Below are 27,192 nucleotides of genomic sequence, written 5' to 3'. Positions count from 1 at the left end.
TGTTTATCCTGATACTACTTCTCCTACTGCTTCGACTTCTTCTGCTGTTGCTTCGACTTCCTCTTTACATCAGCCTGTCTTTTCTGGCGCATCTGCCTCTCTGCAAGCTTCTCCTTCTGTTCGACAGAAAGTGGCAAGTACTGTCACTGGTCTGTTCTCACCTTTCTTTGGGTCGCCTAAAACGACCCCTAAAATAGGACGTAGACAGTTGCGTAGTCAACTGCCTGATTACGAGGAACGAGGAGTGCTGAATGAGTTAGCACGCAAATGGATCACTGACACTGTTAGATATGATGTTCAGTCTGTTATGGAAGTTTTCCGTCAATGGGATGCACCCACTCAGAGATACGTATTTGAAGAGATGTGTGTATACCTTTGCGAAGATTTGGAGACAAATGATCCCAAACGCAAAATGCAGGAATTATTTCGTATGCGATTTAGGTTCTATGAAGGCATGATTGTAGGGGCCGATGTAGAAAAAGGAATAGATCTGTTATTATCCTATAGGAGTAAGGGAAATGTCTCTAGATAATTGTATGAAGATGACGTGTCAGATAGGAAAAAGGCGCGACAGTACCCTATGAGAGAGGTTCCTCCAGTATGGAGGGAAGGTGATTCAAATGTAAATCCACCAATTCTGCCGCATTTCCAGCGTGTGTGGGTTCATGTCCCCTGGAAAAGATCTGAAGTTTTAGCACTCAAACAGACTTTACCTGATCCCCGTAAAAATCCTGCAGGGTATTATAAGGAATTATCACAGACTGCCAGCTCATGTATAATGAATTTAGCGGATATAGACATGTTGTTTGAGAATGTTGTTCCACAGCCTTTATGGAGTAAAATTCGTCATGCAGATCATGATCGGGAACTAGGTGACACGTGGGCTAACATTACTGCTGCAGATGCTAGACAAGTTGGTGGTTCCAAACCAGAGCCTTTAATAGCTGAACTCCATGGTAGAATTATCACGTACATGAAGATGTTAATGCCTGAACTGCGTGTTAATTGGGATAAGTTGTCTGCATGCAAGCAAAAGAAAGACGAGAATGTGTCTGACTTTTTCACGAGATTTGAAGAGACTTTCGTCGATCACAGTGGTCAGGATATGGCTACAGAGGGTGGCCAAAGATTGTTTGTAGACAAATTCGTACATAATGTGCTCCCTGAACTGTGCAATAAATTAAAAGATTCAGAGAGTGCTTGGGCTGTTTCAACGTCCGCGCAGATTTTAGCCACAGCCCAGTACTACGAAAATAGACGCAAAGACGAGCTAGATAAGGCAGACAAAAAGACCAAAGATTTAAAAACTAAAGTTCTTCTCCAGCAAGCCTATCCGCCTCGCACGCCTAATCAGCCCAATTATCAACAACCACAGCAGTATTCGAGGAACGCGCAAGGAAACGAGTTTTCCCATCAGCGTTTTCCGTATGGCCCGAATCAGTGTGCCTATTGCTAAGAAGAGGGTCATTTCAAAAATAATTGTCCAGCTCTAGCGCGACGTCTAAATGATGTTTCCGGTGCAGGAAGTAGAGGTGTTCAACAGGCTACTAGAGGTAGGGGCCGTGGAAATTTCCCCCAGAATACGACTTCTTTCCCGCCTCAGAAATAGCTTTGATCAACAGAATAATGCGTCTTCTAGGTCAGCTCAGTACTATGCTGATGACTACTACCCAGAGACCGAGAATGAGAGCAATATGGACAAAGAGAGGGAGTTGTTTCAGTTCCAGTAGACCAGAATGGACCCTATGTCGAGGTGATTACATCAGGAGTGTCGGAACTATTTCTGCTGGATACTGGTGCTACAAAAAGTTCGATTATGCACTCAAAACTTCCTGGCGCACCTTTGTCCGGCGAAATGAATGTTTCAGTAGGTTTTTTTGGCGCCCCGGTTAGAAACCCGATCTCTAGTCCTATGCCCCTTTCTGATGGCCCATGCAAATTAGAAGCACCCCTTATTCTTACAACAGGTTGTGGCGAAAACTTGTTAGGTTTGGATCTGTTAAAGAGATTACATGCTACCTTGTACTGTTCTCCTTCTGGAGTACAACTGACACTTGGTAAGAAAGTGATTTCTCCAATATATTTGGCAAGGGAGAATGTTCCAATTGAATTGTCATCTCTTCCAGATATACTTTGGGCTAGTGGTTCTAATGATGTAGGTCTTTTGGAGATAGCACCGTATGTCATAACATTGAAAGCCAATGTTAGGTTGCCACGTATTCCACATTACAAGATCTCTAGCGAATGTGAGAAAGCATTGTTGACGATTATTTACGATCTGATTGAGAAAGACGTCATTGAGGAAACAACAGGCAACATTTGTAACAGTCCTATTTTGCCTGTCTTAAAGCGTACTGATCCTTCACAGCCCCCTGTGTACAGGTTCGTGATTGATCTCAGAGAAGTCAATAAGATCGTTGTACCGCAGTTTCCAGTCGTCCCCAACATTACTGCCTTATTGACAATGGTTCCAGCTTCAGCCACTTGGTTTTCGGTGATTGACCTGAAGAACGCCTTCTTCAGCATCCCGATTGCTGAGGAGAGCAGAGACATTTTTGGCTTCAATTTAGGAGGGCGAAGCTTCCGCTTCAAACGCGCTCCTCAGGGCTACTGTGAGAGTCCATCAATATTCAGTCAGGCTCTGAAAACACAACTCGATACGATTGTTCTACCTGGTGGCGCGACTCTGATTCAGTATGTAGACGATTTACTGATCGCTGCAGATACTGAAGAGATTTGCAAGCGAGCCACATTGTCGTTGTTGCGTCATTTATGCGACATGAAACACAAAGTCTCTCTTTCAAAACTGCAATTTTGCCGACAAGAAGTGACCTACCTAGGTCACATCTTATCGAAGGAGGGAAGGAGACTGACCCCAGAAAGAATACAAGCAATTGCAAGATTGAGTGCCCCGAGGACACAAAGAGAAGTGCGTGCCTTCTTGGGCATTACATCGTACTGTAGTCAATGGATACCGAACTTCTCCCTATTGGCTAAACCTTTGCTGGCACTAATCCATAAAGACACACCCGATCCTATGCCTTGGTCTGAGGATTGTCAGACAAGTTTCCACAAGTTGCGTGATGCATTGTGTTCGGCTCCTGTGTTGGGCAACCCCGACTACAGTAAGCCTTTTACGTTATACGTCCATGAGAAGGAAGGTTGTGCATTATCAGTCCTAACACAATACTTTGGGAGCAAACAGCGCCCATGCGCATACTTCTCAGCAACCCTAGATCCTGTAGCTAAGGCATTACCAAGTTGCTTGAGGGCCACTGCTGCAGCAGCTGTCTGTATCCGACAGTCTGCTGGGTTAGTCATGAATAATACACTGATCGTTATGGTCCCACATGCAGTAGACATTTTACTGAACAGAACGAAGACTCAGCATTTAACTAGTGCTCGACTGTCAAGCTATGAACTGACACTATTAGCGAGTCATGTTCACACAAACAGGTGCGATACACTCAACCCCGCCACGCTATTGCCCATTCCAACTGAGATAGATAAGGTCGAAATGCATGATTGCTGTTTTAGGACAGAAGAAGAGACAAAAGGGAGAGTAGACTTGCAGGACACTCCCCTTCCTGAATGTAATGACACTTTATGGGTTGATGGTTCATGCTTTAAGTTGCCAAATGGTGATACGACTGCAGCATATGCCGTAACAACATTGCACACCATTGTTGAGACCGCACGCATCCCCCAAAATTCCGCACAAGCAGCAGAGCTAATAGCACTTACAAGAGTATGTGTGCTGGCAGAAGGAAAGCGAGTGAATGTGTATACTGATAGCCAATACGCCTTTGGCGTAGCCCATAGTTTTGGACGATTGTGGCGAGAACGTGGGTTCCTGACGTCACATGGTGCGAGAATCCAACATGGCCAGCTAGTTAACGAGCTCCTCGAGTCACTGACCTTACCGCTACAAGTTGCGATTATAAAGTGCAGCGCACATAGAAAGATTCAAGATGATGTTGGTCGTGGGAATGCATTTGCCGACGAGGTTGCGAAAGAGACTGCAAGGAACACAATGAGTCGGATGTATGTTGTAGGTCCTGCTAGATGGATCCCTGATGTGGGTATGTGTGAGGACACTATTGAAAGTGTGAAGTCCATACAAGCTGATGCCACTGAAAAAGAGGTGAATGAATGGAGAGAAAGCAAGGGAAGATTGGATGCGAATGGTTGTTGGGTCGAATTGTCAGAGCACCAACGATGGCTGTTACCCGACGCATATGTACTCGCAGTGGTGACAATGGCCCATGGAATGGCGCAGATCAGTGTAAAAGGAATCTGTAAACTGTTGGCCCCAGTATGGCAGAATAGTGGTATCCCGAAATGCGAAGAGAATTTGGTCAGGAATTGTATGGTGTGTTTACAGTACAATCCCGGTAGGGGGACCCCAACTCCAGCTGGTCATTTTGCACCTCCAACGTACCCGTTCGAGGTTTTGCAGCTCGATTTCATCCACATGGAGAGGTGCAACAATCTGAAATATGTGCTTGTTGTAGTTTGCGCCTTCTCCAGGTGGGTGGAAGCATACCCCCTTAAGGACAACACTGCATTTTCAACTGCCAAAGCCCTTGTCAAGGAATTCTTCCCTAGGTTCGGGATGCCTAGAATGATCTGGAGTGATAATGGAAGTGAATTCGTGGGACGGGTGATAAAGAGAGTGTGCGAATGTCTAGGCATCCACCAGAAATTTCACGCTGCAAACCACCCCCAATCAGCAGGCCTAGTAGAGTGCTATAACGGCACCCTAAAACTCAAACTAGCCAAGATCCAAGCCGGCACAGGTCTTAAGTGGCCTGACGCCTTGCCTTTAGCACTCCTATCTACCAGAATGATTGTCCATTCTAGGCTGGGACTTAGCCCACACGAAATCGTGTTCGGGCGCCCAGCAAATATATGGGGGGTACCGAGGCCCAAAAACCTCAATGAGATAGAGCATCCTGTACTGCTTGACTATTTACACAAATTGACAACTAAATTGCGTGTTTTACACCAACAGGTTCACAGTTCCTCTCTGCCAGCCTCCGACGATCCAGGTCACTCCATTGAACCTGGCACCTGGGTGTTGGTGCGGAATTTTCAGCGCACAAACAACGAGCAGCCCAGGTGGACCGGGCCATACCTCGTCCTTCTTTCCACAAGATCAGCTGTTCGGGTGGAAGGAAAGAAGAACTGGATCCACGGGACCCATTGTAAACGGGTCCCTCTTCCTCTTCCATATGACCAGTGGGTCCAGGACGGAATCGCTGACTTTGAGACTGAAACTGTACCTCGCTTTACGCTCTTCAGCGATGCACGACTGAAAGGAACTGGTACAGAAAAGGAGAGTGATCGTATTTTGCAAGAATCTGTGCCACCGTCAATGCAGTTGGACACTACAGAACCTGAAACGTTGTTTGAAGACCACACCGTGCCTGGGAAACAGCGATATAATCTGAGGTCCAGACGAAAGAACTAAATAAACATATTGAGGCACTTTTCCCTTTTCCCAAATGAACTATTTTTGATTTTACAGCTCTCTCGCCCAGGGAACTAGCTCATTTTTGATTTTCGAACCGCCATTCGGTTCCGCTGCTAGGGCCGCGGTTGAAGTCTGAGGAGTGCAGCTGGGGTCGCCTAGGTCAACGGTTCTGGTCGGTCTGAGGGAATTACCCCGGACTGGACAGAGCGCACTGCTTGGCAGAATCAAACTCCCACCGCGGGCAGCAACTAGAGGATGGAGTTTCCGAGGGTGGAGAGACCTGCTAGACCCATGAACTTTGAAAAGAAAATATGCACTGTAATGGCAAGGAGACGATCTCTAGTATTAAGCATCTCAATGTTGTGTAGTATAATAATGTTTTTAACTGGCTATGCTCTGTCCATTTTTCGAGTTCCATTCATGCCCAACACCCAGCTCACACCTCCTCCTACTGTTCCTACACACTCCTTCCATCCACTACCTGAACACGAGTCCGCCAGAAGACTAGAATTTGTAAATAATTCATTTGTCCTGCTCCTACACCAGCACCAATCTGTCATGAACACTACGAACTGTTGGATATGCGGACTCATGCCACACACAACCGATAAGGGTATCCCTTACTTCGTCCTGCCATTCAGCTATTCACGTTCTTTGTGGTCTTTTCAGACCATGTTCCTGTTCTCCCTTGAACCATACGTTCGAGGGGAAAACTCAAACAACAAGGCACTAGTGGCAGGAATCAAAAATATGAGTAGAGATATTGACACGGTCAGAGCAACTCCCAAGGATGAGTTTACCCCATACAGTAGGTGGAACATCACCAAGTATGGGATTTCCTTAAGTGAGGGCCAGAAATCGAAGAAATCCTCCTCAGTTTGGGTAGTACCCCACCGAGGTCACCTATGTCTGCAAGGTATTGGCAGGGATCCCAAAGCACAGTTGGGGAAGAGCGTTTGCACAGAAACGTACGTGTTTGCATCCCGAACTTCCCCTCCATTCTTGGCGGCTAAGGGTACATACTTCGTCTGCCAAGACAAGGCATACACTTGGTTGCCCCCTGACTTCTCGGGCACATGTTTCATCTCATTTCTGCTGCCACCCACCTATACGGCCGGGGCAGATTACCATCGGACAAGGACAGTTAGGGGTGTCGTGAGTCAAGACGACACTGCGGGTCAAGAATTTGGGGACTTCGCAAAGGGTTTTCTCCCTTTTTGGGGGCCTATGGTGAACAGCAGGAACATTCGCCAGCTAACAAGGATAGTTGAATCCGCCGTGACCGAAACGGCCGGTGCCCTTAGTAATTTGACAGCCGAGCTCCAGTCGGACCGGCTCATGACTCTTCAGAACCGGGTTGCCCTAGATGTCATACTTGCAGACCGTGGTGGTGTATGTAGGGTGATCCAATCCAGTTGCTGCATTTTCATCCCCGATAATGCTCCGACAGTGTACCAGGCCATATCCAAACTACACAAAATCTCCGATTCCCTTCATGTGGATAGAGGGGATTGGTCTCTGCTAGGGTGGTTCTGGGAACTGATCTCTGCCTGGGGATGGAAAACCCTGATCTTCATTGGGATGATCTTAGCCGTTCTGTTTATGTTCTGCCTGTTTGTACAGTGCGCTCCTGCAATATGTGGCCTCTGTGCTACTTCATGTGTAAGGAAGCCTGTGTCAAGGGACGAATTGAGCAACAGAATGATGCTACAGCAGCATCTCCATGAATTCATCAATACAGATTTGGACTCAGATTAGCATGAGCTATTGCCTTATATGAGGGCAAAAGGAGGGTCTGTGGTCCTGAAATTCTGGACCCTGCTGTAACACCGGTATCAAGGTCCAACACTCGTGTCACAAAATATCGTCGTACCATGACGAATTTGGTATCGGCAGACCGGTAATGATTAGGACACTATCCCTGTGCATTTGCGTCATGATTGAGCAATGCTAACACCCTTAAATCATGGTTTCCGTTCCGAACCCTCGGACTCCATTTTGTGAACGGCATCCATCTTATGACTTGCCCTCATATAGTCAATTGATTAAGACCGAGCTCGATCTGAAAGGACACGTCCACCTTAGCTGACTTCCCCATGACCTGGCCAAACTGACTCCACTGCCTCCAGCCAAACCTGTTCGGGCAGCCCCTCGCCCAGTGGCCGAATGAGATAGCATCAATACATAACATGCCATAAACCATTCACCACCTACAGACCATGTTTTCTACACACATACACCTGTCCATGTTTCTTGTTTATGGCCAGTTTTATGACCAGGAGGTGCCCTGTTTTATTGAGGTTTCATTGATATCTGATTGTAATTCCGGGCTGGGCTGGGTCATCTATCATAAACTGGACATCTAAAATATAGGTTGGCCGTCGTGACTTCGCTCTTTGCTTTATTGTGTAAATATGTCTATGACCATATCGTAAACTCAAGAATTCTTGCCTGAAGTGCAATATTTTGTATAAAAGGAGAAGGCTGGTTCTGTAAAAACGAACAGTCTCCTGAGAACTTACAGCCCGTGCTGTTGTAATTCTAGGACGCTTGTTACTTGGTTGCAGCCAATAAAACTCATTCTCTGACTTCACCTAGAAGACTCTGTGTTTCTGTGGTCCGGAACAGGGAGAACTCAGAGGCCCCCGGGTGTTACCCCTGGCACCACCGGGTTCCTAAAAACCCGGCACCTCAGCCCAAATAGGCCTCATAGAACTCCAAGATGGGGGGGTTTCTCCGGCTTCCAGAAAATCAGGGAGGAGTGGAGTTGGCTGAGGAGCAAACTCTTCTGCAGAGCCAGGCCTCGAAATTTAACACTCATAGTCGGCCCACGGATGACGAGAATTCGAAGACGTCTTCAACTTCTTTTTTACTATATCTTCGACTAATGCGTTGCCCAATTACTTGGAATGGAACAATGACCTCGGACTCCACGAACGCTCCCGGGGCCTTTCCTCCCAAACTGGACCTCAATTTACGTGGAGTCATGCCTGGCTGCCATGAGCTTTAGGGACCGCTCACTGACGCCTTTGGGTTCATAACAGCAATCGGAGCACAACTTTGGGTTGTGGTCACGCTCCAAAAACCACAGACAGACAAGTTGTGGATCCGACATCGGCCAATGACCGACCGACTTACAGGGCTTGATTCCTGTTTTCCTAGATTTTCCTAACACACCAGGAGGAAAACCTCAAAAAACAATAGTCAAAACATTGAAAAAATACAGTCAAACAATGACTGAAGGGGTAACAGCTCTCCAGATCAGCGTTGCCTTGAGGGATAAAATCGATTTTCTACATTTATATTAATCTTTTGTGTTAGCACGATGTATCTATATTCACATGTATATTATAAAATACACTAATTGGTTATGTCAATGCAGGAACTTCCTTTCCGCTTTTGCATTATATTTCTTTCGTACGCAGACTGAGAACCAAACAGACTCCATTTTGCCTGTACATGTATTAGACTCGAACAGTGGCCACGTGCCACCCCCCAGCAGCCGAGTAAGCCCTGTTAGTTTAGTTATACAGACAGCTGAATTCATATTATTCTTTCTTGTTCTGAGACCAAAGGTCACATCTGGTTTCAGAGGTGATAAGCACATTCCTGGAGGTGCCGTACCCGTGCTCTCAGGCACCGAGACGAAAGGGAGTCACCCCTCCTGACCCTCCCCAAAAATAGCAGAAGCATACTTCTAAATGAGCTTTGTGTGCCATATATGGTCTTTCCTTTAAGCTACTGTGCCTACCAGTAATTTTCCATGTACGGTGATCTCATGTAACGCAATTAAAGTATATATGCCATGTATTGAGTGTGAATCGGCAGTCTTCTCCACGCACTGGCTGGGTGACGTCGGAGGAGCTCCTCCTCTAAGCGTTAAATCAAAAGCACAGTATAACATATGAAGTTGCACAATTATGGATGAGGGCGGGTGGCCACTCAAACCATATATTAAGAAAGTGGTATAAGAGATACCAATCGAACAGTGGTTAGGCCTAGGGCCTAGGGAATTGCTGGGAGCAGTCGGGACAAGCAATGCTGAAGTCAGGAAAAGCCCGCGGGTTTCGGGTGCAGCGCTTAAAGCACACGCATGCACCAATGCAAAGTCAATGGTGCGTAAAAGTTACACAAATAGAGTTTAAGGATACTTCAGCTGAACCTAGAAGGACAAAACTTTAGACACAGACCCTAGAGGTGTGTACCAGTGTGGGAACACCGGCGTTGCTGAGTTACCTCACCCACAGGAAGCGGGTGCATAGGGTCGAAGTGGCGTCTGGTTTCGTCACGCAGGTTGTTGGTGCTTGAAGTTGAAGATGCTGCAGGCGATGTGAAGGAGAAGTGTCCGGTGTGATCCAAGGGTGGATCAGGGTAGTAAAATACCTGAAAGCAGAGGGGACAGAGTCTGGGTTACTCAGCAGTGACCAGGGTGGACCCAGGACGGAACCAGGCAATGCAGGACGCAATCAGGTGGTTGTCGGGGAGCTTCTCTCCGCTGCCACGTGGGCTCTGGGGCATCTGCGACGTCCAGGAGCGGGTCACGAGCTGTCCCACGCAGGCTCTCACCGTCGGCGCTGTCGGCTTGAAGATCGGAGCAAACAGCACTTGGCAAGAGCAATCCACGCAGGATTGGAAGATTGCTTCTCACTCGGACCAGGAGGGTCAGAGCAGGTGCTCCTTTTCAGAGGAGCGGGTGCAAGTCTGGAGCAACCAGAATCACAAGTCGTATTTAGGTTTTCGCCGGCACAGGGGCCACAAGCCAGCTGGCAAGTGACCGGGCCAACGCGTTGAGCCAAAGAAAGCAGAAGGGCCCCACGCAGCACTCGTCAAGTGTAGAGGGGTGAGCTTCGGTGCAAAAGTGGCTTAGGGTTGGGGCTTCTCAAACCCCGGTGTACAGCTTCGAGGGTCACTCGTGGGCTGCACAGTCAGCGTCTCGTGGTCTTTTCAAGATGGCGTGCCCCACGCTTCCGGTCGCCTCCACGGGTCTCAGCTCTGCAGGGACTGTGGATCGGGCTGTAAGAAGGCAGGCAAGCTTGATCTTGTCAATCTCTGTCACCCGAGTTCCGGCGGGAACTGCAACAAAGCAGACGTTGAGGTGCTGGATGGTGCCTGTTTGCACAGGGTGGTAACTCCTTGACCACAAGGGAGATTCTTCAGTCTTCTACGTGGAGTAGGATGTCGAAGGGTCCAGAGTTTTGTTTCAAATGTTTCATCAGGATAATCTGAGTGTGTTGGCACTGCTCCCATTCTTATACCAATCTAGGGGGCTGGATTACCTGCTAGGTCCCCTCCTATGGGTGGGACTCAGGAAGGGGGTGGATACACCCCTTTCCCTTTGATCCAGGCCACGCTGGGACTGGGGCTGGTCTGCCTCAGAACCGGTTTGGCCGGATTATGCAAGGGGAAGCCTTGTGCTCCCCAGGCAGTGTCTGGTTTCTTTCAAACCTCCCTGCTACAATCCACTATCTCCTGTCTGGGGTGGTGTAACACCTCCCTGCGACAGGAAAGCCTTTGTCCAGGCCTCCTCTGCTGAGTTTCGGTCAGCAGCAGGAGGTCAGACTTGTGTCTGTGGCAGGAGCATCCATTTTGTGGATCTGAGGCTCTTTTAAAATCAACCGCGTTTTAGCAAAGTAACATGTCGTCTCCCTCTAGAGGGGTGGAATGCTACCCCCGTCACCAGGACTGGCGAGGGGGTAGTATTCCAAATCGTATGACACCTTACACGACATGTTTTGATAAAGCCAAACCAAAGTTAACATATAACCGCGAGGATTATAAGGCACTTAATAGTATATGGTATGGCATTATCCTGGAACAGCTTAGGGAATTGGTCCTGACAGCTGCAGGCAGGCTCAGCTCATGTTAGAGCACCATCTCGCATAAAACCAAGCACTCTGCCTCCAGGATTGTTAAGGCCTGCCATAGGAGTGACTGATAGGTATATATGTGTCCAGATAGGTTTAGATATAGGTATACTATATCTAAGCAAGGGGTGATTACACCACCTTGCCGCAGCTGAGTGATCAGCCAGTTGTGTCAATTTTAGATAGCCAGCCAGGGGTGGCAAAAGATATGCTGCAGCCCCTGGTAGGCCTTGGATGCACCTATGCCCTGGGCACCTATAGTGCTCTGTACAGGGGCTGATAAGGTGACACAAGCCAATCTAGTTATGCACCTAGGGTACATGGAATCCATTTTACAGAGAGAGCAGATAGCCTGGGGCCCTGATTAGCAGGGAACCAGGCCAACTAAGTTGAAAACCAGCTAAACACCAGGCAAAAAATCTGGGGTAACCATAGTCAGGTAGCCACCTTCCTACACAGACCAAGAGGAAGAATAGTCTGGGAGGAAGACCTGAGGGCCCAATGATGGATACAGGGTGGAAGGAGGCCTCCAAACTAGTGAAAAAAGGCTCATGTAAAGCACAATTTAAAATAGCCCACTTAAATTTTCTACACCGCACGTATGTCACACCGCTGCTGCTACACCAGATAGATCCCACGAAACCGAATACATGTCCACAATGACAAACAGCTCCATCAACATTTCAACACCTGGCTTGGGAATGTCCCACAGTAAACATTTACTGGGGTCGGGTGGCTCAGACATTACAGAGAGTGGCGGGGAGTGACAATAAGGCCAGAACCTACTGCTTGTCTACTGGGTATACTTAAACAACACAAGGGAAGGAAAATGCAATGGCGATTCATACAACTGGTGCTATTACCAGCAAAAAGACGAGTAGCTATGACTTGGATGGGCACTGGGGGACCCAATCTACAAAGGTGGGGTAAAGATGTGAAAGAATGGGCAGTGGCAGAAGAGGTCAGGCTAAGTGAACATGCAGATGAAGATTTGACGATATGGAGAGAGTCCATAGAGGAGTTTGAAGCAGCACTGAGAAGGCTGGATTCAGGGAATTCAGGCTCTGATTAAGAGGGATGTGCTTTCTCTATAAAAGGTCTGGAGTCTAAGAACAAAAGAACCTCCTAGACCGATGGAGTGCAGCATACGACTTGTGATACAGGGGGCCTTAAGAACATGGGAATGTATTACTAGAAACTGCACTGGGAAAGGGTGAAATGGCTATAACGTTTGTTGCATGTTTTTGAATGCTATACAACATAACACTTGCTCTGCATATAACAAATGTGAAACTGGAAATAATAAACACATACTTTAAAAAAGAAAAAAAGGAAGTGAAAGGCGGATCAGGGGGTGATGTGGGGCCATAGAAAGGCCCAAGGACTTGACCATAGCCCGACTATCGCTTAAGCGCTGAATCCGCCTCATCTCTGAAAAGACAGGTGCCATCGCAGGGAAGGTTGATAAGTGAAGCCTGGATATTTCCCAATAAGCAAGCCAGCCTCAACCAGGGATGGAGCCTCAGGGCAACCGTAGATGAAAGTGCTCTGCCCAGTGAGTCGGTTGTGTCAAATCTGCATCATATTGTGAACTTTGCTGCATCTCTCCAGTCGACATCAACCTGAGAGAGTATGGCCTGGGCCTCCCTTGGGACCTGTGGTAGCACTTGCACAACCATGTCCCACAGAGTGTGGGAGTAACAGCCCAATAAGCATGCAGTGTTTCCGGACCAAAATGCAGGCTGGTGAAAGAAAATATCTTTTTACCCAAGGACTTCAGCCTCTTGGATTCCCTATCTGAGGGAGCGGTAGAGAATGCACTGTGGGACGTTAAGGCCTGGACCACCAAGCCCTCTGGGGTAGGGTGCTGGGTGAGAAAGTTTGGGTTCCCGGCAGCGGGCGGTAGGAAATCATTCTATTCACAGGAGCCCCTGTGTTAGGTTTGGACCAGTTCCCCAAAAGGATATCAGTGAAGGCGTCATTGAAAGGGAGTAGTGCTTCAGTTGTGAATATTCCCTGCTGCAGCACCTCTGTCAAGATATTAGTCTTGGCTGTCACTGAGAGCAAGTGTAGGCCATGGATCTCAGCCGCCCTTTGCACCGCCATTGCATATGAAGCTCCCTCCTCGCTAGCCATGGTAGATGGAGGTATCCATTTCACTGGCTTCACCCAGTTCTTCACAACAGTCCATGCTATGGTCTTCCTCATATGGCTGATATTAGCCAGGGACCCCTCCCATTCTTCCCTGAGTTCCAGCCCAAGAGAATAGGGCTCAGGCTCCAATCTAGTAGGCAAGGCTCCTGTCTGCTCTGCCCATTCGGCTCCATCTCAGAGTCTGGGATAAATGGGGATGGTGCCACTGGCACCACTGGCATCAGGACCAGTCTCAGGGAAGGTTGAGTTGGTAAAACCGGTGTCGGTCTGGATCCATGAAAGTACTCAAGGGGGTCCACTGGGGCGGCCCACCAGCCTGGAACTAGAAGGGGACTACTCCGACCCCGTGGGGCCCAAGGTGCGCCGCCCTGTGGTTCTGAAATTCTGGACCCTGGCTTGGGAATGTCCCACAGTAAACATTTACTGGGGTCGGGTTACGATTACAGATATATGGGGGACCATGAAGGATTATGAACCAGTCATGCAGCAATATACTTTGGAAACTATGGCCAATCGTTTAATTTCCCTATGGGAGCAATGTTTTGTTGATGGAAGGGCCCCACAGGTCCTATATGACATTGTGGACCGGGAACACAAATTTGAATTAGGATTAGAAGATGTATATGGGAATCTAGTGACCATAATGAAGTATCGGGAAAGGTTGTTCACTAAATGCCCGAGTTGGGATACTCAACATCCCATGCAGGATGTGCATCCGATCTATCACCCTGAAATCCCTGAGGTCAGGGACAATGGTAATCAAATCATTCAAGCTTGCGTTGAAGCCCGATTCCAAGAACAATGGGTTTATAAACCGTGGGAAAGAAGTGAGGTTCTCTCCCTGAAGTCCCAGTGGCCTGACCCTCGGAAAAATCCCACTGCTTATTATAAGGAACTCACTGAGGCCGCTTTGTCGGCTGTGATGACCTTAGCTGATATAGAATTATTTTTCAGGTTACTGGTCCCTGTCGACGTATTGCGACATGTGCATGATCATCCCCATGTTAACGAGTTGGGAGGAACTTGGGACCAAATTAAAGACTGGGACAAGAATCGGAAACCAGGAGATAAAACAAGACCGGAAATTTTAGATTTGCCGGGTCGGATTATCACATATATGCATTCTTTAATTCCACCCCTGAAGGTGGATTGGGATAAACTAACCGCTTGCAAACAGAAGAAGGATGAGAGTGTGTCAGATTTCTTTACTCGATTCAAAGGGGTGTTTATTGATTTCAGTGGGCAACATTTGTCAGTGGAAGTTGGGTAAGATTATTCGTTAATCGGTTTGTGACTAACCTATTGCCCGAAATATCTGCCCGGCTCCAGGCAGCCGAAAGCACTTGGACCACCTCTACTCATTCTGTTATTTTGAGCATGGCCCAATATTACGAACATAGGGAAAACAAGAGTAAAGGTAAGTCTGACAAAAAGATGAAGGACCTTAAGACTCAAGTGTTATTACAGCAAGTAGCCAGAGGACGGGGTAGAGACGCAGTAGGAAGAGGATTCGTTCCAAGAGGGGTGGGAGTAAGATGGGGAAGAGGACCAGCCGTTACTTTGGGAGTAAACCAATGTGCTTACTGTAAACCGGAAGGGCATTGGCGAGCTCAGTGTCCTTTCCTCTTAGCACAAAATGGAACTGTGAGAGGTAGAGGGAGAGGACGAGGAGTAGTTGATCGAAGTGTGAAGAGAAGAGAAGAAGTGGCACGAGGTGAGGCAGGGGGAAATTGTTTTGATAAGACAAAAGGGAGGCAGTACTATAATGGAGATTGTGGAACCGGAGGGCGAGATGGGTATTACTATGCGTAGGACAGCCACGGACAGAGCAGGGGCCGAGTGGCAGTACCCGTCGATCAGAGAGGGCTTTATGTTAAAGGACAATTAATGTGAACTGTTGAGGATTTTCTAGTAGACACTGGTGCAATGAATAGTTCGATTGCTCGTTCACTGGTCCGAGGGGCTGCTCGGTCCGGGCAAAATAATATTTTAGTCGGGTTTTCTGGAATCCCGGTAGTAAGCCCCATTTCTAAGCCTCTCCTGCTTACCATAGGTCCAGTCATGGTGGATTCCCCATTTTGTTGATGTCACATTGTGGGGAAAATGTATTGGGATTGGACCTGCTGAAGAAGTTGCATGCAAAGATTTATTGTTCTCCTGATGGAGTGTAGTATTTAACTATTCAATCGCCTGGTCAGCACACTCGTCAGAGTTTTGTGAAAAATGAACCCCTTCCTCCTGAGTTGGCTGTCATTCCATCTACATTGTGGGCAACTGGTGATACGGATGTCGGCCTTTTAAATATTCTGCCAGTCTCTATTACTTTAAAACCGAACGCTCGTCTGCCCCGTATTCCACAGTACAAGATCTCACTGGCTGGTAAGAAGGCATTGTTGACGATCATACAGGACCTAATCGATAAAGGTGTAGTGGAAGAAACGGTTTCCAATACTTGTAATGGCCCTATATTACCATTTTTGAAAAAGGCTCCTACAGGAAGTGGCCCTGATTATGCTGATACTTATCGTTTTTTAATTGACCGGTGCAAAATTAATAAAGTAGTAGTCCCTCAATATCCTGTGATTTCAGATATTACATCTATTCTTGCCATGATTCCCCCAACAGCTAAGTTTTTCTCCGTTATAGACCTGAAAAATGCTTTCTTTAGCATTCCAATACACCCTGATAGCCGTTATATTTTCGGCTTCTCGTTATCTGGGCACAGCTTTAGATTTTGTCGCGCCCCTCAGGGCTATACGGAGAGTCCTAGTATTTACAGTCAAGCTTTGAAAGTACTTTTAGACAAATTGACTTTGCCCCCAGGGAACGTCCTCCTCCAATATGTGGACGATTTGTTAGTGGCATCAGACACGGAGGAAGGTTGTAAGGAAACTACGGTTAAATAATTGTCGCATTTAGCAGCTAATGGTAATAAAGTGTCTCTTTCGAAGTTTCAATATTGTCAACAGGAGGTGACCTATCTCGGTCTTCTACTGTCGAAAGAGGGGAGGAAACTAACTCCTGATCACGTGTCTACTATTTTTAACATGCATGTTCCTCCTACTCAACGTGATGTTCGTGCATTTCTGGGCCTAACCTCTTACTGTCGCCAGTGGATTCCTAACTTTTCCCTTCTTACTAAACCTCTTTTGTATCTAACCACTAAGGATGTGCATGAACCCTTACCTTGGACTGATGAGTGTCAGAAGGCTTTCGATTCTTTGAAAACTGCTCTCTGTTCGGCTCCTGTCTTAGGAACTCCTGACTACCGAAAGCCTTTTGTGCTTTATGTACACGAGGTGGACGGTTGTTCGCTTTCCGTGTTAACAGAAGGATTTGGTGGTAAGCAAAGGCCTTGTGCTTATTTTTCGGCAGTATTGGATTATGTTGCCAGAGCACTTCCTAGCTGTTTGAGGGTTACTGCCGCAGTGGCGGTGGCCAGCCGACAGTTGGAAGGACTCGTTTTAAATTCCGACCTCACAGTGATGGTACCGCATGCTGTGGACACACTCTTGAATAAAACTAAGACTCAGCACCTTACGAGTGCACGACTTACTGGATATGAATTAACTTTATTCACCACCCATATCACTATCAAAAGGTGTGCCACTCTGAATCCAGCCACGTTACTACCCCTCCCTTCGGATGAACCAAACAATGACATACCCGATTGTATACTTCGGACTGAGGAAGAAACAAAGGGATGGGTGGACCTCACAGACACGCCCCTATATGACCCCCAAGGGGAGTTGTATGTGGATGCTCCTGTTTCATGTTACCAGATGGCACAACAACAGCTGCAATATACAATCACCACTCTTTGTACCGTAGTTGAGGCTTCTCGAGTTCCCTATCATTCTGCGCAAGCAGCTGAGTTAATAGCACTGCTCCAAGCCTGTGAGTTAAGCGAGGGATTGAAGGCAAACATTTATACTGATAGCCAATACGCCTTTGGCGTGGTTCATAGTTTCGGAAAATTGTGGGCAGATAGGGGATTTCTTACTTCACATGGCCAACGAATACAACATGGCCCTTTGATCTCAAGGCTGCTAACTGCTTTGACATTGCCGAGAAAGGTAGCAATTGTGAAATGTAGTGCACACAAGGCAATAGTAGATACTGTAGGAGAAGGGAATGCTTTTTCTGATCAAATAGCGAAGGAGATAGCTAGATCTAAAGTGTCTCCCATTGTATGTAAGTTCGGCTAGATGGGTAGAGGAGTCTGATATGTTTGATAACACCATGGAAAGTGTCCGAGAAATACAGAAAGAAGCTACCCCTGCTGAACTGTTCCGTTGGGAAAATGAGGTGGGGAGGTTGGATGATAATGGTTGTTGGATTGACTTAAGTGAGAAACAAAGGTGGATGCTTCCCAATGCATTTGTTAATGCTGTAGTAATTATGGCTCATGGAACAGCGCATGTTGGAACAAAGGGTATTGCGCTTTGTTAGATCCAGTTTGGAATAACCCTAATATTGCCAAGACTGCAATTCATGTAGTTAAACATTGCATGGTTTGCTTACGACATAACCCAGGAGGGCAGGAATCTGTCCTTGGTGGAAATTTTCACCCCCGTCGTTACATTTTGAAGTACTTCAGATGTACTACATACAGTTCGAAAGAGTGAATAATTTGAAATACGTTTTGGTGGTGGTTTGTGCTTTTATTAAATGGGTAGGAGCGAACCCCATGAAGGAAAACACTGCCCTGGCGACAGCCAAAGCTTTGATTAAGAAGTATTTCCCTAGATACGGATAACCTAGAGTGATCTGGTCAGATAACGGGAAGCACTTTAATGCAGATCTTATCAAGCATATCTGTAATGGATTACACATCAAACAGAAACTTCATGCTGCTCTGCATCCCCAGTCTGCAGGGTTGGTTGAAAAATACAATGGAAGTTTGAAATTGGAAATGGCTAAAAGTCAGGAAAGCACCGGGTTAAAGTGGCCTGACGCTTTACCTTTAGCTTTAATGTCTTTGCGGGTCACCCCACATTCCCGGTCAGGATTGTCACCCTACGAGGTAATTTTTGGGCGGCCGGCTAATGTTTGGGCCGTTTCACGACCAAGGAACTTTCAAGAAATTGATTACCCAATGATGACAGATTATTTGTACACTTTGACTAAAGATCTTGGTTCTATCCACCAACAGGTGTCAGACACACTGCAGACCCTGCCGGAGGGTCCCGGACATCGTTTGGAGCCTGGTCAATGGGTGATGGTGAGAAATTATCAGCGGAAATCTAGTCTGTAGCCCAGGTGGACTGAACCAGTCTAAATTCTACTGGCTACTCGGACAGCGGTGAAGGTGAATGTCTGGAAACATTGGATCCATGTTTCCCATCTGAAGAAAGTACCTTTCCCGCTTCCTTTTGATCAACCAAATCCAGAAGGAATTTTGACCCAGGACAGCGAGACGGTTCCTTGTGTTGTTCCTTTTTCTGATGCCCAAGAAATTGAGAAAAGGCAAGAGGAAGGAGCATCGGGCAAAAAAGGGGTCTCATCATCAACAGTGAAATTGGCCCCGGAATCGGTTGCCCCTGTTGTTGCACAAGGAGTTTATGATAAATCAGGCATCACGAATGCCACTTCATCTGCTTTGTTTGTTGACCAGGAGTTACCTTGTCATGTTCGCTACAACCTGCGGCTCAGAAAACAACGCGGTACCCCCGATGAACACGACAGGAGATAGGGAGAGACTTGAGTACTACGGTTTTGCTAGATTAGTTCAGGGGTACTGAGCGAGACACTGGACTGAACACATTGAGAGCTGGACTACTGTATTGCTCTGTTCAAAAAGAAAGACTAAGAAGCTGAAGAAAAGGCCCAGGTTGCAACTGTATATATAACGTCATTGCACAGGTCCGTTTTCTCTTTGATGAACGATTGGAGCCTGCCGGTGAGGCTCTAGACGGACACATGAAAGAAGCACCCTCTGGCAGGTTGGACTGCGTCCCTTAGTCTAATTTGTATTTTTAGTTAGAATGTATCCCTTTGGTTGTTTTATTCCTGAGGAGGAATGCCCCCTTGCTCCTCAATATATGCCTACTTATGTACCTATGTTTTCTTCTTGGACAACACGTGTGAAAGTTGCTTTTGTAATCACCATTGCAGCATTTTTTATTATAATAATGAGTGTGTTTTTATATTTAGAACTTCACCATCCTATGCATACTGTGTTGGGAACTCCTACTCCACCGACTGAGCATCATTTTCTTATGTTATGTCATAAGGAAAGGCATCGCCAAACTTATGTTAAAAATGTATTATTAGAGATATTGCATCAAATGCATAGTGCTACCAATACGACAAATTGTTGGGTTTGTGGTTTGCTGCCCTCAGTGATGCATAGACATGATCTCTTTATTTCATGGCCTTTATCTTACTTGGGAAGTTGTGAGGCCTGATTCAAATTGCTGTCAATGATGTACCTCCATTACACGGTAGATTCTTCTCGATGCTCTGAGCGTGATTATGAAATGATCCTGGCCTATACAGAGGTACAATATGAAAAAGATGGGTTTGATGCACAGCTGGTTCTGGTAGATTTATTCAGACTAAATGTACTTTATTCCGGTTTGTTGGTGCTCAATTAGGAGGCGTCGAGAGCCCCACGACGTCTGGAAAATTGCAAAAGAAGTGAGACCAGATGGTATCTGGTGTCATCCCTAATTGGCACACATTTTGGTTGTGTTCCCCTGGATCAGAAAAACACTTTCATTCAATGTTCATTTAGATCGTGTTTTATTTAAAGGTTGTTCATGATTTACGTAGTATTTTCTATTATTTTGAATCAAAGTTCATCAAATTATTTCATGTTTCAACATCAGGCAAATATCAAGGCGTGTCCAATGCATTTCGGGCACTAACATAATGTGCCCTTCCGCAAGATAGCAGCCCTTTTTTAGACCAAGGCCAAGCACAAAAAGGAGACCCAGGAGAGGGCAAGGAAAAAGAAAAAGAAAAGGAGAGAGAACCGCCCACCACCAGGAGCACGACAGCCACCACCAAGCTGTTGGAGAAAAAACCGAAGAAGAATTAATTAAAGACAACTTAGTCATTAACATAAGTGACCACCACTTTTCCACTTACGAACTGAAACTACTCGAGAAAGGAACCTCATTTGTACCAACAACTCAAACAGACCACTTGGAAGAAGAAGTAAGTTTTTTCAAACTTATGCGAAAACTCAAATTGAGGCATTTCTTTGACAACACCTTACCGGAACGCCCACCGCAGGAAAAAGACCAACTATTGGGACTACGTCCGCATAGCACATTCCAGGCACCTTCCAGCCATAAGACTCTTGATCTATTTGAAAACTTGGTAAAACAAGATCTCAATAAACTCAAACATGTAAAACCTAAGAAGAAAAATATAACGCAAAAAGATCTAGACACTATCAAGAGAATTGCAACCAATGACCAAATAATCCTTACTAAAGCAGATAAAGGAGGCGCAATCGTCATTATGAACAGGTCAATGTATAATGAGAAAGTTGTTGAACACGTTATGGATAAGACAACATACAAGGAATTGGACTCCAACCCGACTATGGAATACGCTAAAAACTTAAAAATGATCACTGATCATGCATACCAACAAGGAACCATCACAGAGAGAACTAAGAATTTTCTTACAACCAGCGATCCAAAAAGTCCAACACTAAGAATGACACCCAAGATTCATAAAAACCTGAGAAATCCGCCCATGAGACCAATAGTCTCAACCAGAGGAAGTATACACCAACCGATTGGCCAACTAATCGACAAGTATCTGCAACCAGCTGTACAGTCAACTTGTACATATATCAAAGACACCTCACAGTTCTTGTTAAAACTCCAACAAGTCGAATTTCAACCGAATGAGAAAATACTGTTATGCACAGCAGACGTCTGTAGCTTGTACACAAGCATACCACACAACATGGGTATTGAAGCCATAGAAGCCGCCATCCTAAACATGCATATAGACCAAGATTTCCAGCTATTCCTAATGGAATTAATGCAATTTACCCTGTACCATAGCTACTTTAGAGTTAAAAACAAGTGGTACCAACAAATGACAGGAATGGCCATGGGCAATTCGGCCGCACCGGTATACGCCAATATGTTCATGCACTGGTACGAGACTCAATACATCCTGAATGACAAAAATTGGACAGATCATTTGAAAATGATATTGAGGTACATCGATGATTATTTCATCATATGGACGGAAACTGAGGAGAAACTAACAAATCAACTAAATAAGTTCAACAACATCGACCAAAGGATTCAACTAACGTGGAACATTTCGGACACATCAGTTAACTTCTTGGATGTGAACGTCATCATAACACCTAATGGATTTGAAACAGATCTTTATGTCAAACCCACAGACAGGAACAATATGCTACTATACTCCAGTTTTCACGAACCCAATTTGATCAGAAATCTCCCATACTCACAGATGGCAAGAGTCAAACGGATCACATCTAACCAAACCACCCTAAATTTAAGACTGAAAGAGATGACAACCAAATTTGTGAAAAGAGGTTATCCTAAAACTCTAATGGATGAAACCGAAGAAAGAATATCCAAAATAGAAAGACCCAAGTTACTGACACCAACCATCAAAACAGAACAAACCCGGATGGTAGTAGTTTCCAAATATCCTACAAACAGCAAAAAATTCAAACAGATAATAATGAAACACTGGTCCATACTGAATATAGAACCGGACTTCAACAGAGCATTTGAACAACTCCCAATATTTGCCTATACGAGAGCTAAAAACATAGGAGAAATTCTGCAACAAACACCAATGGATACCACCACATATCATGGCACTAAACCTTGTCTAAATTGTGGCAACTGCAACAATATAATTAAAGGACAAACCATCAATCACCCAACACAAGGTCACGTCATAAAATTACATGTCAATGCCACCTGTGATTCCACCAATTTAATATATGGGATCAAATGCCCATGTGGGAAGATGTATGTTGGAAAGACTGAGAGGCGCATAAAAGTACGTTTGACCGAACACAAGTCAAACATTAGACTCAAGAATACGAAATCAGCACTCTCGGCGCATTTTGTTGAAGCTCAACACAATGTTTCTCAAGTCAAGTTCATTGTACTAGAGACTGTTCCAAAATATGAGGGTGTAAACAACAACAAGCACCTTTTACGCAGAGAGAACTATTGGATCCAGAAATTATCCACCCAGAAACCCGCTGGGCTAAACGAAAGGATAGAATTTTCTTGTTACCTGTAAATACATAGCTCCACTAATCGTCTGTATTGTTATTGTGTGACATGTTCCTGACATCCTGACACTAATTTAACCCATTTAATTTTCACCACACCGATAACCGCCACCTAGTAGCTCTACTGGCCAAGCGTTCAGCATACCATGCATCACATTTCCTTTAGCTGAGTTCGAATCCCCGTTATGACCACTTATTTTTCTATTTAATATTTTTCACCAGCACGTACTTGCATCTCTTTTAGGTTTTACTTTTTAATTTTTGTACCTTACTATTTGAGCATAATAAGCGTTAATCCGCTGCGACCACATTCGCATAATCCGGTACACCTGTTACACATGGTAGTCTTTCTTTTCTCTCATTCCCATGTGACCGAGAGAACTTCCTTAAAACTAATGAAAGCCGTAAGCTAACTGCTTACACCGGCTCATTGAAAATCGGCAAACGGGGAGACTGTAGCGCGTTCTAACATCTACACAGGTTAGTGAGGAAAACCACAGCGCTGTTTTACAGCGCGCACGCATTTGTGCTTTAGTTTTTTTCGTATACTTGACAAACACCTAACAAACGCCTATACTTTTACAGATTAACCGCTATACCGACATGACAGGCATGTGAGTACTAAGAGAACCATTTTTTCACAACCCCCAGCACAAACCCCAACCACCTTTCACAATGTCACCAACTGTTTTTTAAATGCATGATATACACGTTTTAGGAAAAACACGTTCTTTTGCACGTTTTATTATGTGGATGAAACATAATGTAAAGACAATGAGTTAAGATCAGCATTATTGATATTTTGTTTTATCTTCATTTGTAGTGTCATTTCCCTGATGAAGGGCACATTATGTTAGTGCCCGAAATGCATTGGACACGCCTTGATATTTGCCTGATGTTGAAACATGAAATAATTTGATGAACTTTGATTCAAAATAATAGAAAATACTACGTAAATCATGAACAACCTTTAAATAAAACACGATCTAAATGAACATTGAATGAAAGTGTTTTTCTGATCCAGGGGAACACAACCAAAATGTGTGCCAATTAGGGATGACACCAGATACCATCTGGTCTCACTTCTTTTGCTATACAGAGGTACACCAGGGTTTTGATGCACAGGGGAACGATGGAGAAGGATCGCTAGACCCAAATGCCTGCATGAATCTATATACAGAATATGAGAATGTTACATGGTTGAAGAGTGAAATGCTTGACTTTGCGGAATTTCATTTTACTCAGTACTTTCAGCAATTTCAGGATCGGCCTGTTACTGATGACAAAGCTATCCCGGTGCGTATATTGAATAGCACCTCCGCCTTCTGTGTACAGGGAAGCAGACACAGTTCATTAGGAGACAGCCGTTGTAATTATACATATCGACTACGCACCTTTAGTAGCCCTCCGCTGTTAACACCTCCAAATGTTTCTTTTGTGTGTGGCGAGAATGCCTACACAAGGCTACCCCGAGGATAGACGGGTCGTTGTTATTTGTCCTTTCTGTATCCACCTGTCTATACACCCCCTCCAATTATCATAAAGATCATAGGTTAGACAGACAAAGTTTGCCTGTAATACGAGATAAACGGGAATTGGATACATCTGAGATAGATCATACTGATACTCCTGAACAGCACTTTATCGACATTGTCAAGGGAGTATTTCCTATTTGGGGCCCATCATCACTAGTAAAGAAGTAAGGCGCCTATCCAGGGTAGTTGAGAGAGTTATAAATACCACAGCTGATATATTAACTAATCTGACTGTGGAGCTTCAGGCTACGAGACTTGTTTCTCTTCAAAACCGTATGGTGCTAGACGTTATCTTAGCAGGTCGAGGAGGAGCATGCCGCGTGATCGGCACCTCCTGTTGCGTGTATATCCCTGACTCCGCCCCCTCTGTCCATTTGGCTATTCAAAAATTGCATCGTTTAGCTTCTGAAATTCATGCCAACACAGGTACCTGGTCCCTTTCTTGATGGTTTTGGGGTTTATTGTCTACCTGGGGTTGGAAGTTCCTAATGTTGTTAGCTGGTATAGCAGGTGTTATATTTACCTGTTGTCTCTGTGTACACTGTGGACCTGCCTGTTGTTCTTACTGTGCATCCAAATTAACTTCCTCTGTGACAGAGCCATCCCCGACTAAAGTCAAAGCCCAAATGGTCCAACAAGAAATACAAAAGATGATGCAGATTGACAAGGGTATTTTTGAGGACTAATTTTCTTGATTAGCAACATCATACTAAAAGGGTGGTTCTGAGGGATAAAATCGATTTTCTACATTTATATTAATCTTTTGTGTTAGCACGATGTATCTATATTCCCATGTATATAATAAAATACACTAATTGGTTATGTCAATGTAGGAACTTCCTTTCCGCTTTTGCATTATATTTCTTTTGTACGCAGACTGAGAACCAAACAGACTCCATTTTGCCTGTACATGTATTAGACTCGAACGGTGGTCACGTGCCTCCCTCCAGCAGCCGAGTAAGCCCAGTTAGTTGAGTTAAACAGACAGCTGAATTCATACTATTCTTTCTTGTTCTAAAGACTTAAGGTCGCATCTGGCTTCAGAGGTGATAAGCCCTTTCCTGGAGGCGCCGTACCCGTGCTCCCAGGCACCGAGACGAAAGGGAGTCATCCCTTCTGACCCTCCCCAATAATAGCAGAAGCAGACTTCTAAATGAGCTTTGTGTGCCATATATGGTCTTTCCTTTAAGCTACTGTGCCTACCAGTAATTTTCCATGTACGGTGATCTTATGTAACGTAATGAAAGTACATATGCCATGTATTGAGTGTGAATCGGCAGTCTTCTCCAAGCACTGGCCGGGTGACGTCGAGGGGCTCCTCTATAGAGTATTGGTTGTCTAATAAACAATTGACTTTTCTTCACTGCCAACTGATTATTTGGTAAGACGATAAGTGGGGGCTATTGGTAGGTATAGCTCCATTGATTATTTTTGTAGTACGACAGGCTTGCATGGAAAGACAGGAATTGACATCAGCATGCCTGAATGGTGCAACGCCACTTACCGACGTGTGGGGGTACTGCTCACGAAAAATGTTCCCAATCAAGTCTGAAGCCTAAGAAATTCAAAGGTAAGGAATCTGCAGCTAGAAGTCTCTATCCGATAAATAGAGATTGAAGCAAAATGGTATAATGAAGAGAAGTAGAGAGCAGCTAACAACTCCTGGAACTGGCTTCTGAATAGCAGGAAATCATAAAATAAAGCCCAGCAAACTCTGAATATATAAGATCAAAGAACCCTAAAAGATAAAAAAAATATTTTTTAAAAAGTTGTCCGGTACACATGCACAGCAGCTCCATTCTGTAGGAATTTTGCTAGGAGAAAACGTTAAACGGGAGAAACCATCAAGAGGAGGAAGTGCTAGGAATTTAGTATGTTTCTACTCTGCACATTTCAAAAGCAGTTTTCCTTCAGTCTTTTAGTTGGGGTGCAGAAGTCACAAAGGAATAAGTAAACGGAAAAGCATTCATGTGCAAGCAAGAATAAATAAAAACCTATAAAATGGGTGTTTCAAATAAATGATTTTGCCAAGTTACCTTCATGTCCAAGTGAGCAATCCTACAGTTATGAAGATACTGCACAGCATCAAGAATCTCCTTGAGGTACATTGTGATCTTCTCCTCAGTGAGGTTCCTCCATCGTACCACATAGTCTAGAAGACGACCTTGGTCAGCCCTGCCAAGTGGTATGTTAAAAATACAGTTGGATGAAATGTAACAATCAGAAGAGTTTCTAAATGTTTAAACATTTTCCAGAAGATGTGCATGTGCCATGTAATTCTTAAGGCCCACTGATATCTAGGTATCCAACAAACTTGGTGGTTTGTTTATTGTTCATAATCTTAACTATGGCTCTTTTCTTCTCTGTACGCAGCTATAATAAAACCTCACCATAGCGCATTTAAGGGATCTTTCATCAGAAGGACTGTTATTACCTGCTCTGCTGTTAACCAGTAGTCAACAGGGATAACACCATCTGATAATAAATAGGCAACGTTCCATTAAGTTCAGGGTAAGATAGATTTGATAAACAAAGTAAACCATGCCTAAACAAATTCTCATTGGTTTAAAAAACAAAAAGCATTAGATCAATAACTTTTTTTCTCAGTAGAGTCCTCTGAAGCACATTGAATTACCCAAGAAGGTGACTTTACAAACAGTGACTGAATGCAATGAGGATAAAATGTATCTAGTTTTTAATGTCTCATAAAGAAAGTACTCTAACCTCAGCCATTTGGGTCCAAATGAACAACTTACAAACTAACCTTTGGTAATGCTCTTTCTGGTAGAGAAACTAGCTAACCGCAGATTCCTAACCTTTGGAATATACCCCAGCACTATCTCTGGGAGTTGATAGGTGGCACAGTGAGTGTCACAGTGAGGTTCCCCACTGATGCCATTCCGC

At 45.0% G+C, this 27,192-nt stretch overlaps 1 protein-coding gene across 1 annotated transcript in view; it reads right to left on the bottom strand.

Annotated features, from left to right (window-relative positions):
* Positions 1–27,192, bottom strand: part of TRIO (trio Rho guanine nucleotide exchange factor) — a 5,246,815-nt gene that overhangs the window by 124,556 nt on the left and 5,095,067 nt on the right. The window contains exon 56 of the mRNA XM_086965300.1: positions 26,325–26,463. Coding sequence (XP_086821426.1) covers positions 26,325–26,463 — 139 coding nt within the window. The remainder of the gene's footprint in view (positions 1–26,324; positions 26,464–27,192) is intronic.

The sequence above is a fragment of the Lissotriton vulgaris genome, chromosome 4_1 (assembly GCF_964263255.1).
Source record: "Lissotriton vulgaris chromosome 4_1, aLisVul1.2, whole genome shotgun sequence".
In the NCBI taxonomy this organism is placed as follows: Eukaryota; Metazoa; Chordata; class Amphibia; order Caudata; family Salamandridae; genus Lissotriton; species Lissotriton vulgaris.
The sequence above is the reverse complement of the archived record's forward strand: the minus strand, read 5'-3'. Positions and strand labels throughout refer to the sequence as shown.